We start from the raw sequence: 14,473 nt of genomic DNA, 5'->3' as shown, positions 1-14,473 counted from the left end.
ATATTCTCTCTCCCCGCTAGTCTCCATCGATCCAATCTAATAAGTTACCTAATTTGATTTGCAAAGTAGGAATTTATGAAGAGAGAAAGGTAGCAATCATTGTTTCATGAACTGAATTTGTCACCATGGAAAGGAAATGTGAATGTGATCCATGTGAAAAACATTTATTACGATCGAGATCGAGTATTGGTTCCATGTGAAAACTGAAAAGAGCAGTAACTAAAGAAGACCCTAACAAGAATATATTTATACCCATTCCCAAGACCTAAATTTAGGGGATGGGATATAATATCAATGTGGAAGAATGGAATGAATTTACATCTTCTTTTGGAAATGTAGGGATGGGATATGCACGATGGAGAATAATCATGGCATCAGTAAATAGACTCATCAAGAACCGTAAAGCTAGGTCGCTATCAAGAATATATGTGCCCATTCCCAAGACCTTTAGATGATTTAGAGACCTGGATACCATATGGACAAATGGGAATGAATGGCATCTTCGTTTGGAATTGTAGGGGAGGGTGTTTATCATAAAATTACTCAAGACCCACCGTTAGGTTGTACTTACGGCCATGTATTAGATTAGCATGTCAAATCTTGTGGCCATCATTTTATTTTTTATGCACTATTCAAAAGAGAAAAGTTTCCATCTAGTCTATCGCATGAGACACGGAAATGATAAGTGGTCATTTTTGAACATATGTTGTGTCTGTGTATCGAAATATTAGATGCAAACCAAACTTATTCAAATAATCAGACTCAAGTAAAAAGTTCAAAAGGATAAGTGATTTACTCTTTCATCATTTTTCTAATCAAAAAATTATTTTAAAATTAACTTTGACGTGTCCAAATTGACAAACCGTTGAATATATGATGTAAGATCATAACAATATGGAGATTAGGGTGTGCATTTTGAATGTAATTATACTTAAATACTTAATTGTACAAGGTATCGCTAAAAGTTTTGTAACTTAACTAGCACCTCCTAGTGTTTCTAGTAGAAACATCAAAGATTGAAATCCTCTTCCCCTTTATAACTATCAAAATTATTTATTAAAAAGAAAAGCCGCGTACAAGCTATCAAATATAAAATAACCTAAAAATGAGAATGTTGCAAGCTAATAAGTAATGACGTTGAGAAGTGGGTATTATTATCTTATTGTTACGATTATTGCAATCATCTGTGACAACTTATTTGGACTTTCCTACACCTTTATACTCCTCACACAATCTCCACACTGCAGTGCCAACCTCGTTTATGACTTGAAAGTGAGAAACTTGTGACAACTTATTTGGACTTTCCTACACCTTTATACTCCTCACACAATCTCCACACTGCAGTGCCAACCTCATTTATGACTTGAAAGTGAGAAACTTGTATTGTTACTATCCATCCATCTTCGCAGTTACGAGTTCAAATCTTCTATCTCAATCTCTCAATCTCACTATATGTTTTACAAATAAAAACTTGATACATGTCAATTTATTTTATTAATTGCTAATTTTCTGCCTTTGTTATTTCAGTTACATAAATTAAATAAAATGAAACATAAAAAAGACAACAATCAACACAACCCCACCACCAGCACCACCACCATCTTTTGCCGCCACCACTTGTCACCAGCAACAGGTCGCTAGAGAAGTAGAACAAAGAAATCCTTGAGAAAAAAAATCCTTACTAGCAACAATATTTGTCTCTTGTTTCTTCTTTATTCTTTATTTTCTAAGTTGCATACCATCCACTACCGATGGAAAAGACATTGGAGAATAAAATTCATATATTCTAAAAAACAAGTTTCTTCTTCAAATCTATGATGGGTACCCACCACTCCCTTGTCTTCTTCAAATCTCTAGAAAGGTTTTGATGATAATGAGATGATGGGATCCACCAACTATAAAAAATACCAATACCCAGTAATGGCGGCTAGGGGTGTTCGCGGTGCGATGCGGTGCGGTTTTAGGCCATTTTAAACACTGTACTTTGCGGTGCGGTTTAGCTAAAATCATAACTGCACCGCACTTTGTTTTTGTGGTCACATGTGCGGTGCAGTGCGGTGTGGTGTGGTGTGGTGTGGTTTAGAGTTTAGCCAAAACCATAACCGCATCGCAACTCATTTTTGCGATCAGATGTGCGATACTATGTATTAATGTATAAAATGCGGTTTGAAGTCAATATATTTTTCAAATTTTGGGCTTTTCCTACTCTACCCAAAACTATTTTTCCCTTTTTTGGGCCAAGTTTTAAATTATTGAGCTAGTTTTTCTTTATTTTGGGTTGGCTTTTCTAGTCAACACCTACTAGGGTTATTAAACTTTTTTTTTTTTTTTGAAAAACTAAGGTTATTAAACTATTAATAATATATTTAATATTAAAAATAAATAAATATATTAATATATAGAGAGGGTGTGGTGAGGTGCGGTTTCTGCGGTTTTCTTATTATAAAACCGCAAACCACACTACACCATGCGGTGTGATGCGATGCGGGGCGGTGCACTATTACTTGCGATGCGGTACGGTTATGCCATTTTGTGAGCAGTTTTGATGCGGTTTTTGCAATTTGTGCGGTTTATGCGGTTTGGTGAACACCCCTAATGGCAGCAATGGATGGTTGTGTTTGGCGGCGTTGAGACGGTGGTCATGCCAATGGTGCAGATGTGTTGACTATTATGTCTTTTTTACTCTTCATTTAATTTAATTTAGGTAATTGAAATAAAATAAAAAAAATTAGCAATTAATAAAATTAGATTAACATGTGTCAAGTTTTTATTCGTGGAACATCGAGTGAGATAGAGAAAGTGAAACAAAAGATTTGAACTCCGTGCCTCATCAATAATAAATCTTTCAAATTATTAATATAATAAGAAAAGTATAAATTAAACTTTGTTCTATGTTACCACATCAATTCCCCCTCACTTCCGTTTTATTTGAAGATTTTTTGTCTAGAAATGAAATTCTTTTATTCGATCTATTACCAGTACTAAAATATTCCCTTGTTCCATACTTTTTGATATTCTAATTAATTGAGTCCATTAAATTATTTTTATCTTAAAATGAATCGAAATTGATAAGGAGTTGTTCAATTATGCTTGAACATGTATTTGAAAAGAATTTATAAATTGACATGGTAATTAAAGTGATTAGTGCCACTGCTGCAAAAATGGGAAAATACAAATTAATGCATTAAGAAATGTAATTGGTGACACTTCATAATAAAGGGATATTTGATTTTTGATTTTTGGTAATTAGTGACACAATAATTTGTAAGGCCTATGTAGTATTTTTTTTTTTTTTTTTTTTGAGAAGATAGTAAATTTTCTAATATCTCTAGCATCACTAATTTTTTTTAATAATAAATAATTCTAGCATCACTTCTAACAATATAATCAATGTAATTTCTTTTTTTGTGATTGACAATGTGATAGTTTGTAAGATTTATATGGTAAAATTTTGTATCCTAATATCACTCCAAACACTTAAAAGTCATGTAACTTTTATAAAAAAAATGCAAAAGATATTTATGTGGTAATAAACGTGATTGATGGATTTCAAAATATAAAAAATAAATTCTTGATCAAATTACTTTTCTGTGATTGATGATAGGTCAGTTAGTAAAATATACTTAATATCCTTTTTTTCATACCCTATTGTGCGCATTCCTATAGCAACTGGCTCTATAAATACCAAGCTCAATAAGAAACCAAGCAACAAGATCCAGAGTCACAATGAAGCATTGTGGAGTAGTGTTAAGGGTACTGGTATTGTTGGTATGTGTCTCGTCTATACACAATGGGCTGGCCATGGAGGAAGAAGGGCTGTGCAGCTCTTCTGCTTATGACTATGGTGATGCACTTGGCAAAGCCATCTTATTCTTCGAAGGGCAACGCTCAGGAAAATTGCCATCAAGGCAGAAAGTGAAGTGGAGGGGAGACTCCGCACTCTCTGATGGGCACACTGAAAAAGTATGAAGCTCATATACACTTACATGATTAATTAATGTAAAACATGCTATTTCATATTTTAGAACTTGTATTAGAAGGTAATTAACTAGAATATACTATAATTTTAAAGAAATTTAACCAAGAAACTTGGATGGAGTAGTTAGCATGGAAAAAGGAAGAAAGCAAATGCAAACATATCTAAATTTAATGCTTATTATTGCCAAAAAAAAAATTATATGATCATGTATATATGTGTCTATGCATGAGGGTGTTTAATCTTGGTATTCATGTTTAATTATATGGTGCCTGGCTCATGGTGTTTGATACTTTGGTGAGTGTTTTTGAATTTGACAGGTGAATTTAATCGGAGGATACTACGATGCTGGTGACAACGTTAAGTTTGGATGGCCGATGGCATTTAGTGTGAGCTTGTTGAGTTGGGCTGCAATTGAGTATAAGAAAGAGATATCTTCTGCTAACCAACTTCACCACCTCCGCACTGCGATTCGTTGGGGCACTGACCTCATATTGAGAGCTCACTCTTCACCCACCACGCTGTATACACAGGTGCTTTTTCTTAATTTCTTGTATACGCGCAAAGAGTGTGACCTAGCTGCTACTAAAATCACAACCATTTAGTCATATGTTTATCGAGTAATTGTCAGCTTTAAAGTTACAGATTTGTATAATAGAAATCATTCCAAGTCGGTCCACTTTGGTCTAGTTCGGTCTACTTCAGTTTATTCAGTCTATTTCAGTCTATTTTTATACTTTGGTCTACTTCAGTTTATTTTGGTCCAATTCGGTCCACTTTGATTCATTCAGTCCAAGGTGACAAAAAGTAATATTATTATTTTTAATTTAATTATTTGTAGAATTAATTTTTTTAATGTTTTTTTCCACTTAGCTGATATTAATATTTTAGTTTTTGAGTGAATTACACAATTTTAGTGTTTTACCTTGCTTAATATCAACAAATAGAAAGTAGGCACAAAAGTTTAGCAACATCTTTTATATTATTTCAAAAAGTGATGATAATAGGATAATTTGCATATAATTGTAAAGACCATGAAAATAATGGATATGATTGAAAAATTTAAAGGATGATTTGCATATTTGAATGCATGGAGTTCTCAAAATTTTGAAGTTCCTAATTTTATTCAATTACATATCATTTTATTTTCGCGTTTTTCATAAATATAGTCAATGATTCACTAATTGACTTCTTAAAATGAGTAAACAAGTATAAATCATATAGAAATTAGGATATTGCTATAACAATGGTTCTCTTAAGCTTTTAAATAATTCACCATGAGCGCATGAAATTTTTTTTCTATTGACATGTGAAGCTCATCTTGCAATGTATAAGTTGTTCAACATAACATGGTAGAAATTCATTTATAAATAAATTTATTGTTCTCTTCATTCTCTAACAAGAATAATCATATATATTTTCATACAGTCACTCAAAATAGTTAATATGACAAAACAAAGCCACACAAAGCAAATTTTTTATGTTGAAGACTTTGTTGTGTGGTTGGAAGAAACACCAAACTTTTTACTGAACAAAAATTATATATATATATATATATATATATATTTATATAAACTCAAAAAATTGTAACTGTCTCACATATTGCGTGGGCCTGTATCTAGTCCACTTTAAAAGGACATTTCGTGAACTTGGGGAAGTCATTGATTGTGTTCATGGAATGGCATTTAATAGGGGAAATTATTGTTCCACATTCCGTAATCTATACTACTTCACACAATGTTCACGTTTTTCAGATTTATCCTCATTTTTCAAGAGCATCTACACTTTATGTAAAAGAATGGTGCATGTAAGGGATTGAACTTAGACATATTCCCCCAACAGGGGTGGGAGAGCATTTAAATTATACTATCCTGTTATTATTTGACTTATATTCAAGTTTTTAAAGATTGTGTCTGATTTATTGTTACCGAGTTTATTTTTTGAAGAAAAATAAACCAATAAAAATGAACTCTTTCAAACATTTAGGGTGTGTTTAGATACCGCTTATTTTGCTAAAACTGAAAACTTATTGCTGAAAGTATTATAGATAAAAGTAAAAGTTAATTGAAATAGTATAGTGGGACTCATGAATAGTATCAAAAAGTGTAATAGAGCCCTATGAATAATAATAAAAATAAACTGAATAGTAAAATAATTTTAATTTTTAATCCGTTCCAAACGCACACTCAGCTTTTGTGCTCATTTTCTCTCATTGATATTGGTTTCATCATAGGTGGGAGATGGTAATTCAGACCACCAGTGTTGGGAGCGTCCTGAAGACATGGACACCCCTCGAACTCTCTACAAGATCACCTCAGAATCTCCAGGCACTGAGGCAGCAGCTGAGGCTGCTGCTGCTCTTTCTGCAGCTTCAATTGTCTTCAAACGGGTTAATTCCAATTATTCAACAAGGCTACTAAACCAATCACAATCAGTAAATATCATAATTCAACTTCAATTCATGTTGAAATCAGTTCTCTAACACAAGTCCATCGAACTCATTAAATATGTTTTGCAGCTGTTTGAATTTGCAGACAAGTATAGAAAATCTTACAGTGATTCTTGCCCTTTCTATTGCTCATATTCAGGCTATCAGGTAGTAAATAAGTGAATCTGGCTAAAAAAAAGATTGGTCCTTACTTGTTATTCATTTAATAAGCTCATGGTTTCAAACTTGTCAACAAGGATGAACTGCTGTGGGCTGCTGCTTGGCTACACAGGGCAAGTAGAGAAAAGAAGTACTTGAGCTATGTCTTAAGCAACCAAGGGTGGAGTCAGGCTGTCTCTGAGTTCAGTTGGGATAACAAATTTGTTGGAGCACAGACGTTACTAGCAAAGGTATAACTAGTGGTACAAATTTGCAATTTTTTCTTCAAAGAGGAGGGGAAATAATTAAGATTTTGTTCAGGAATTTTATGGTGGGAAGAAAAATTTGACCAAGTTCAAGAGTGATGCAGAGTCATTTATATGTGCAGTGATGCCAAGGAGTAGCTCTGTACAAATTCGAACAACGCCTGGTACACACAATTATTACAATCCAAGAATAATTTTATTACATGAACCAGGGTATTCTATATATAATTGACTACAATGGGGCTGAGAAGTTTTTGAGACAGGCTGATTACTATTTTGTTTGCAGGTGGGCTATTGTATATTAGAGATAGTAGTAATCTACAGTATGTATTAAGCTCTTCCACGGTGCTATTCATCTACACCAAAACCTTAATTTCATCTCATGTTAATGGAGTGCAATGTGGTTCCGTGCATTTCTCTGCCTCTCAAATCAAAAAGTTCGCAAAATCACAGGTTTGCACCACCATTTCTTCTTAAGAATTTAAGAAGAAATACCACCCAAATGATCTATTTGGCAAATCATCTTATTGAATGATATTTATAGTAGGCTAAATCCTAAACTAATTATGGACTAACTCAATGTTACAATACTTACACTACAATTAGGATTAAGATTACTTTACTTACGCTTCAAGTAAGATTAGATACAATGAATCTGGATTAGAGTTATAGAATAGACTTAAATCTTGAATAGTATTGGGCCTTGATATCTTTGACAGAATCAAAGATCAAATGTTTTCTTTTTTTATATATCTGATTTCATCCAATGAACCAATGTATTGCAACAAACTTAAATTTTAAGCCTGAGGGTCAATCATGTTATTGCGTAAATTATGAAGATATCACATTTGTAATATGTGTTTCAGGTGGACTATATACTGGGAAATAACCCCATGAATATGTCATACATGGTGGGCTTTGGCAGCAAATACCCTAAGCAATTACACCATAGAGGTTCATCCATCCCCTCAATCAAAGTTCACCCTGCAGAGGTGGATTGCAACGAGGGCTTCTCAAAGTATTACTCTTCCAGCGAACCAAATCCAAATACTCATGTGGGTGCAATAGTTGGAGGTCCCGATTTAAATGACCACTTCAACGATGTGAGATCCGACTATTCTCACGCTGAACCTGCAACCTACATTAATGCGGCTTTTGTGGGTTCAGTGGCTGCTCTGCTAGCTGAAAGCAAAGAAGAGTGCTTACAATTGCCACAGATTAATAAACCTGCTAATATGGCTAGCTAAGTGTGATATATACTTCTATCAAAAAAAAAAAAAAAAAAGTGTGATATATACTAAAAAAGAGTTCAACCAGAAATATCACTTGAGGGCTCAAATGATCTAGAATCTGATCTTTGTAACTTGCACGAGTTCATGAAATTAATTAAGAAGTACAAAGATTCAAATTATATTGTTGTGCCATTTCTATTAAGGTCTAGCTCACCAACATTGAAACATACTGTTCTAACTTCTAACAATACAAATTTTGCAAACATGTCTTCCAGACAAAGAAATTGCGTCATAAATAATTAGACCTTTTTGAATCATTCTATGCGTGGACAGGACCATGTGAAAAATTCTTCTAGGCTCTAGCCCCCCAAAATTCAATATTGTCCAATAAATTCAAAAAATAAAATGGTCATTTAGCCTATCCTAGTAACTGATGACGAAATAAAAACTAGTTTTACGTTACAAATTCTTAAGTGTTACCTGTATCAATTTGTTTATCATTTTTGTGTGTATTTGACACTAAATTATAAGCTAGTTTTTTACTTTTTAGTTTTTATGTACAATGTTTTAATACTTTCTCTTTTTTTTTTTTTTACTTTAAAAAAAAAAATTCAAAGTACAAGTATATTTTAATATACTTTCAGTAAAAAGTTAAATATACTAAAAAAGAGTTCAACCAGAAATAACACTTGAGGGCTCAAATGATCTAGAATCTGATCTTTGTAACTTGCACGGGTTCATGAAATTAATTAAGAAGTACAAAGATTCAAATTATATTGTTGTACCAACATTGAAACAAACTGTTCTAACTTCTAACAATACAAATTTTTGCAAACACGTCTTCCAGACAAAGAAATTGCGTCATAAATAACTGGACCTTTGTATCATTCTATGCGTGGACAGGACCATGTGAAAAATTCTTCTAGGCTCTAGCCCCCCAAAATTCATTATTGTCCAATAAATTCAAAAAATAAAATGGTCATATAGCCTATTTCTGTAACTAATGACGAAATAAAAAACCAGTTTTACGTAACAAATTCTTAAGTGTTACCTATATCAATTTGTTTATCATTTTTGTGTGTGTTTGGCACTATATTATAAGCTAGTTTTTTGCTTTTTAATTTTTATGTACAACGTTTTAATACCTCATTTTTTCTTTTCTTTTTTTTTTAAATTTCAAAGTACAATTATATTTTAATACACTTTCAGTAAAAAATTAAATAAACTTTGATTTTTTATTTATTTAGAAGAACTGTGTGCTTAACAATTTAGCTATTTTTTTAGGACTTAAATTAAACAACTTAAAACTTTGGGATTTGAATGTTGTTGTGTTATTGTTTGACTAAACCCGCCATCAGTATGGGCCATTTAGGCCATGGACTAAGACCCCCTAACATAGAAAAGCCCCCAAATATGAGAGCAATAAGGTTTTTTTTTTTTAAATTATATATACCTAAAAAATTTAGAGTTATACTAGAATATTACACGTTTTACTACATAAATCCTATAAATTAATACGTCTAGTTAGTTTTATTACCAATCACAAGAAGTAGGAAGAATTCATAGTTTTATTCATCGTAAACTCGAGCTTAGTTGAGGGATTCAAGCAATAATATAATGGTAATAGCATAATTTATAATGCCTCGTGTCTTTGATTTGAAACTCACCTTCAACTATTTACCTTTCTAAAAACAAGACAAACTCTTGAGCTTAGTTGCTATTCCCTGTCCTCAACTGTATGTTCTACGAGTGGAAAGCCCATCCATTCCAAATATTAAAACTGCAATCCCTTGACGTGGAAATAAAAGATCTAACAGGCCCTAAAACCTAATAACAAAAAATAATGATTTAAAAGTATATTTCAATGCTTATACGTAGCTAGCTAGCTAGAGATTGTGCATTAAGTAAGGTCCTAAATGAAGCTTATCCTGTTCAAATAAAAAATAAGTTAATTGGTTGTCCTTTTCAGTTACAGTTAGGGCGGTGGGCGGGCTGTGGATAAATGTCCCACCTCATATAAAAAACTCTCAGAAAATCCAAATTGATTTTCATATAATAATACCACTTATAGAAAAGTAGAGATGATGTGATCCTAATCCTTATTATATTTAATGATCATAGAAAAATGAGGTCTAAAATGTTTTAATAAGTCGGATCTTAGACCAAATTCACCAAATATTTTCACTGATATTAACATACAACATATGTGTCTTGTTGGTCCAATACCAGGAAACCATTTCAGACAACTTGGACGCTAAATTACAAAACAAAAATGGTTGTGGAAAAATTAGAAATTACAGTTTACATTTGTGTTGAGAAATCAAAAATTATGTATTTCCCACATGCCCTCTTCGTGTTAGCAACCATGGCTTGTGGTTGTGGAAATGGAATTATCAATGAACCAAGGTGGACATATTTCCAATAATTGGTCCAAAAAGCAAACATCCATGGCAGGTTCTTCAGTAAGTTCATCAAAATCCTCTAGGCATGGAAATAATTCTTTGTCCAAATCCGGAATAACAATATCATTACCTTCATTGTCTTGCACCGTTGTTTGCTCTAATTCCTCGATCTTAATGCTTGTACTTTGCACAAACTCATTTTCAACGGAGGATGGCATCAAAGGGGTTGTTGGAGAAGTACTACTTTTGCCTTTCTTTCCAGATGTTGGGAACTTGCTCCTGGTGCTACCAGCTAGGGAGTTTCGCCGAGTCGGGTGGCTATGGTTGTGTTCTGAACTGTAATTTATAATGAATACCTCAGGGTCCAAATGGCTCCGTTCAACTTGTTTTCTTGCTGGACACCCTTTTGAGCTACTGCACTTGTAGTAGCTCCTTGGATAAGGCGACCCCTTGATGGGTTTCTGACCATATTTACGCCATGCCCACATATCTGAACAAAGTCCCTCCGCTGTCACATGTTGCACTACCCTTTTGTGCTGATTCTTTCTGCTACATATAAAAAAAGATAGGTTAACAAAATTTCAACTGCATATATGAACACCGACCTATGTGAGAAGCAATTTTACTTTAGTGAGAAACAAATAATTAAGCTAAAAAGCTAAAAGAAAAGCTCAGGGCAGAACTCTATTGACTTTACACCAAATAACTGACCTTCTTTTATATGTAGTTGCTGTTTCTTTTCTACTTGGCTGCTTTTCTGGTTCCTTGGCCTCTTTTGGTACAGAAATGGAACTCACAGGCATGGATTGGGAGGAAAGAGGATGCAACACAGGGTTGTAGAGTTTTTCCAGTTCATCTAAAACTGTTGTGGTTTCACTGATTTCAGGAAAGCTAAAAGGGTCATCTTCTACACCACTCAATGGAGCAAAACAATACTTTGGGTTGGCCAAGGTTGTGGTAGGGGCTTCATTTATGTACCCTCTTACTACTGCTTGCAAACCCCAGTCTTCCATGCACGCAAAATCACTCATCAAGAACTTGTTGTTGTGCAGAAAAAACGAGTTTGATAGAGCAGAGAGAGAGAGAAGAAGAAGAACGGGCTGGCTTTAGCTTGTGAGAGAGTTGCAAACAGATTTCTGAGAATATTGGAAGCAGGGTTTGGTTATATATTGGAGAGAGTTTAAAAGATCTGCCTTGGAGTCTCTTCCTTCCGCTTTAACCAATTTTGACTTTCTCTTCGATTGACTTTATTAAAAGTCAAAGCGTATGACAACTGGAAAGAACATTCACGATAAATCCTAATCGCTTTGGATTGTTTACCTTAATTGTTTATTAGATTATTAGTGAATACATATCTTCTATCCTGCTCCTCTGGGTTCATTTTATGTTTTTACTTACCTTTTTTTTTTTTTTTTTTTTTTTTTTGGATAAATTGCAAATTAAACCATCTAGAGTTTGGGGATGATTAGATTTTACACTCTGAAATTTCAAAATTTTGATTTTACCCCCTATCGTTTGGGGTGTTTAAATTTTACACCCTGATATTTCAAATTTTGGATTTTACCCCTATATTTTAGAAATGTTTAGATTTTACTCCCTAAAATTTAAAGTTACACCCCAAAATTTCAAAATTTGTGAGTGTAAAATCCAAACACTTCCAAACTTTAGTGATAAAATCTAATTTATGAAATATCAGTTTGTAAAATCCAAACACTCCAAATTTCAGGAGGTAAAATCCAAATTTTGAAATTTCAGAATGTAAAATTCAATCACTCCTAAACTTTAAGGGTGTAATTTGCAATTTACCTTAATTTTTTTCATCTTAGTTTGAAAAACAATGTTATAGATTTGATTTTTTTTTTTTTCCCTTATTTTAAACTTTGGATTGAAATATACAGTTTATGTGATATTTCAAAGGGTTTTTTAAGAGTAATGGGCTCAATAAATTTGAAAAGCGTGTTATAAAATTCTAGTTTGTAAATTTTATCCATCATAATTTATAAGGTTTTTAAGGTGTATGTTTCATAAACAAATAGTAGAATAGTTTAACGAGAGACTCGGACATCACTTTTATAATAACTAAAAAAAAAATCATTTTTTCTTTAAAAAAAAAGTAAAACCATTTAATATAAACATTAACTTTTCATTATGTCATGTTATTTTATTAAAGGGAAATGGTATGTTATCTTGTTATGAATGCGTAGTGGTGAGAGCGGCTGTCCGTGTGCTCTCGCGACTACGCTTGGAAGTCATGTATATGTGAGGACCAGTAAATTGGAATTTTGGATCAAATCTCCAAATTCGTACTTCCGCCGCGTGGACCCTTCTAATACGTCCGTTTTTTTGGTCAAAAAAATTTAGGTATCATTTTAATAATTATAAAACCGTATGAGTAACTTTTTGTACAAGACTTATCATACCTAGCTAGTTTACGCAAATAAAAATTCATAGTTTAGATTGTATTAGCAATATAAGATTTATATTATAGACTAAACAAATGTGTACTGTGTATAGGGATGGCAATTTTGTCCTGTTTGACTCGTCCCATCCTGCTTCGGCTCGTGTGGATTTTCTCCATCCTGCAAAGGTGGTAGGGTGGGGATCGGACGAGATTTTAGTCTTGTACCACAAGGTGGGGTGGGGCTTTTTAGACCAAGCCCACCCCGCCCACCTTGCATTGATAATTATGGGTTAAATTGTAATTTTTTCATACCCTAAAACTCTACTATTTAAACAAACATATCATCAGTTTATTTTATTCTATCCAACGTGACTCTCTACCTCTTTTTTCTCTCTAGTAAGGTTGGAAATAAGGTACCAATTCTAACTTCTTCTTCTTTTTTGGTCTTTATTAAAAAAAAATTTATATACTATTGAATAATTGATTTTGTATTATGAGATTTTTTTTTTTTTTTTTTGGTGATATTATCTTGTTAAACACTTAGATAAATTATTTAGTTTTTTCTAAAAATTAGTTTGATTTGATGGGATAAATTTATTTGTAACTTCAAGTTTAGTTTTTAAAAAAATTGTAATAGTTCTAGGAAAGTTAAAAAGAAGTAGGGTATTACGGGGTGGGACAGGGTTTCGCAGGGCCCCAAGAGACAAGGATGGTGTAAGAAAATTTTTCCCATCATGCGAGACTGGACAGAAATGGAATAAGACAAAATCATGCGAGGCGGGGGCGAAGACCTCATCCTTCGGCCCCTGCCCCACCATTGTTATCCCTAATTGTGTACAACATTCTAATTTTTTTTTTCTCTAGAATGTAAGATCTACATTGAAAATACAATGTAAACTAAAAAAATTTCTTATACAAAGAAAACTCAGTCTATATTATACTAGTAATGTAAGATTTATATTGTAAGCTAAACAAATGTGTTTGTATATATTATATCAATTTGATATTTCAACTTTATTTTATATAGCTCATTCAAAAAAAAAACTTTATATTATATTATCATTATTCATAAAAATTAAAAATAAAAACTTAATATTATCATTAATTCATGATACAAATTTAACGTTTTCACTTGCATGAAGTTCTTCCATCTCGAGCATGGCATACTTCTAAAATGTGGCCTGTATTTGAATGGTAGATTTTAAAAATGAATTTGGATTTGTGATTTGTTCACTCTGTGTGTGTTTGTGTTGAAGAGGACAGACCTGCTGCATTTGATCTAAGAGTAGAGACCAGCTGATGATGATAAAACAAACATTCTCAAGAATATATAAAAGATTATTCTGGTTCCATAAAAGAAACTTACAAACGGCCATGCATTATGGGAGTTAATTATAGTAGTGATCATTTGTCCCATATCTTACACTTATTCGGATATACAAGAAGATATATGATTTAGCTAGCTTGGTCCCAAACTCCCTTCAGCACGCACAAAAGAAAAAAAGATTAGCTACAACCCCTTACCGACAAAGTCAAATTTACCTTTCACAAGAAACAAAGACGTGCCCAAAGAGCCCAAAATTAAGAGCCATAGCTTTGTTCACAAATT

General features: G+C 32.9%; 2 protein-coding genes across 3 annotated transcripts; one reads left to right on the top strand and one right to left on the bottom strand.

Annotated features, from left to right (window-relative positions):
* The first annotated feature begins 3,698 nt into the window (after positions 1-3,698).
* On the top strand, positions 3,699-8,240 carry LOC126709721 (endoglucanase-like). The gene is made up of 8 exons (XM_050410051.1): positions 3,699-3,963; positions 4,297-4,509; positions 6,210-6,410; positions 6,495-6,572; positions 6,662-6,814; positions 6,885-6,993; positions 7,116-7,282; positions 7,696-8,240. The coding sequence occupies exons 1-8, from the start codon at positions 3,727-3,729 to the stop codon at positions 8,074-8,076; spliced, it is 1,539 nt and encodes a 512-aa protein (XP_050266008.1). The 5' UTR covers positions 3,699-3,726; the 3' UTR covers positions 8,077-8,240.
* Positions 8,241-10,218: 1,978 nt separating this feature from the next.
* LOC126709722 (probable WRKY transcription factor 29) lies at positions 10,219-11,618 on the bottom strand. Of its 2 annotated transcripts, none has more exons than XM_050410052.1 (2): positions 11,175-11,618; positions 10,219-11,012 (listed from the first exon to the last, which is right to left on the bottom strand). In XM_050410052.1, exons 1-2 carry the CDS (start codon positions 11,492-11,494, stop codon positions 10,418-10,420), a joined length of 915 nt encoding a protein of 304 aa, XP_050266009.1. In that variant the 5' UTR covers positions 11,495-11,618; the 3' UTR covers positions 10,219-10,417. The 2 variants fall into 2 exon arrangements, with proteins under 2 accessions (XP_050266009.1, XP_050266010.1); XM_050410053.1 differs by having other exon boundaries at positions 10,219-11,009; positions 11,175-11,613.
* Positions 11,619-14,473: the final 2,855 nt, after the last annotated feature.

Source organism: Quercus robur, chromosome 12 (genome assembly GCF_932294415.1).
Source record: "Quercus robur chromosome 12, dhQueRobu3.1, whole genome shotgun sequence".
In the NCBI taxonomy this organism is placed as follows: Eukaryota; Viridiplantae; Streptophyta; class Magnoliopsida; order Fagales; family Fagaceae; genus Quercus; species Quercus robur.
Note: the sequence above shows the minus strand (reverse complement) of the source record. Positions and strands in the feature narration are given on the sequence as shown.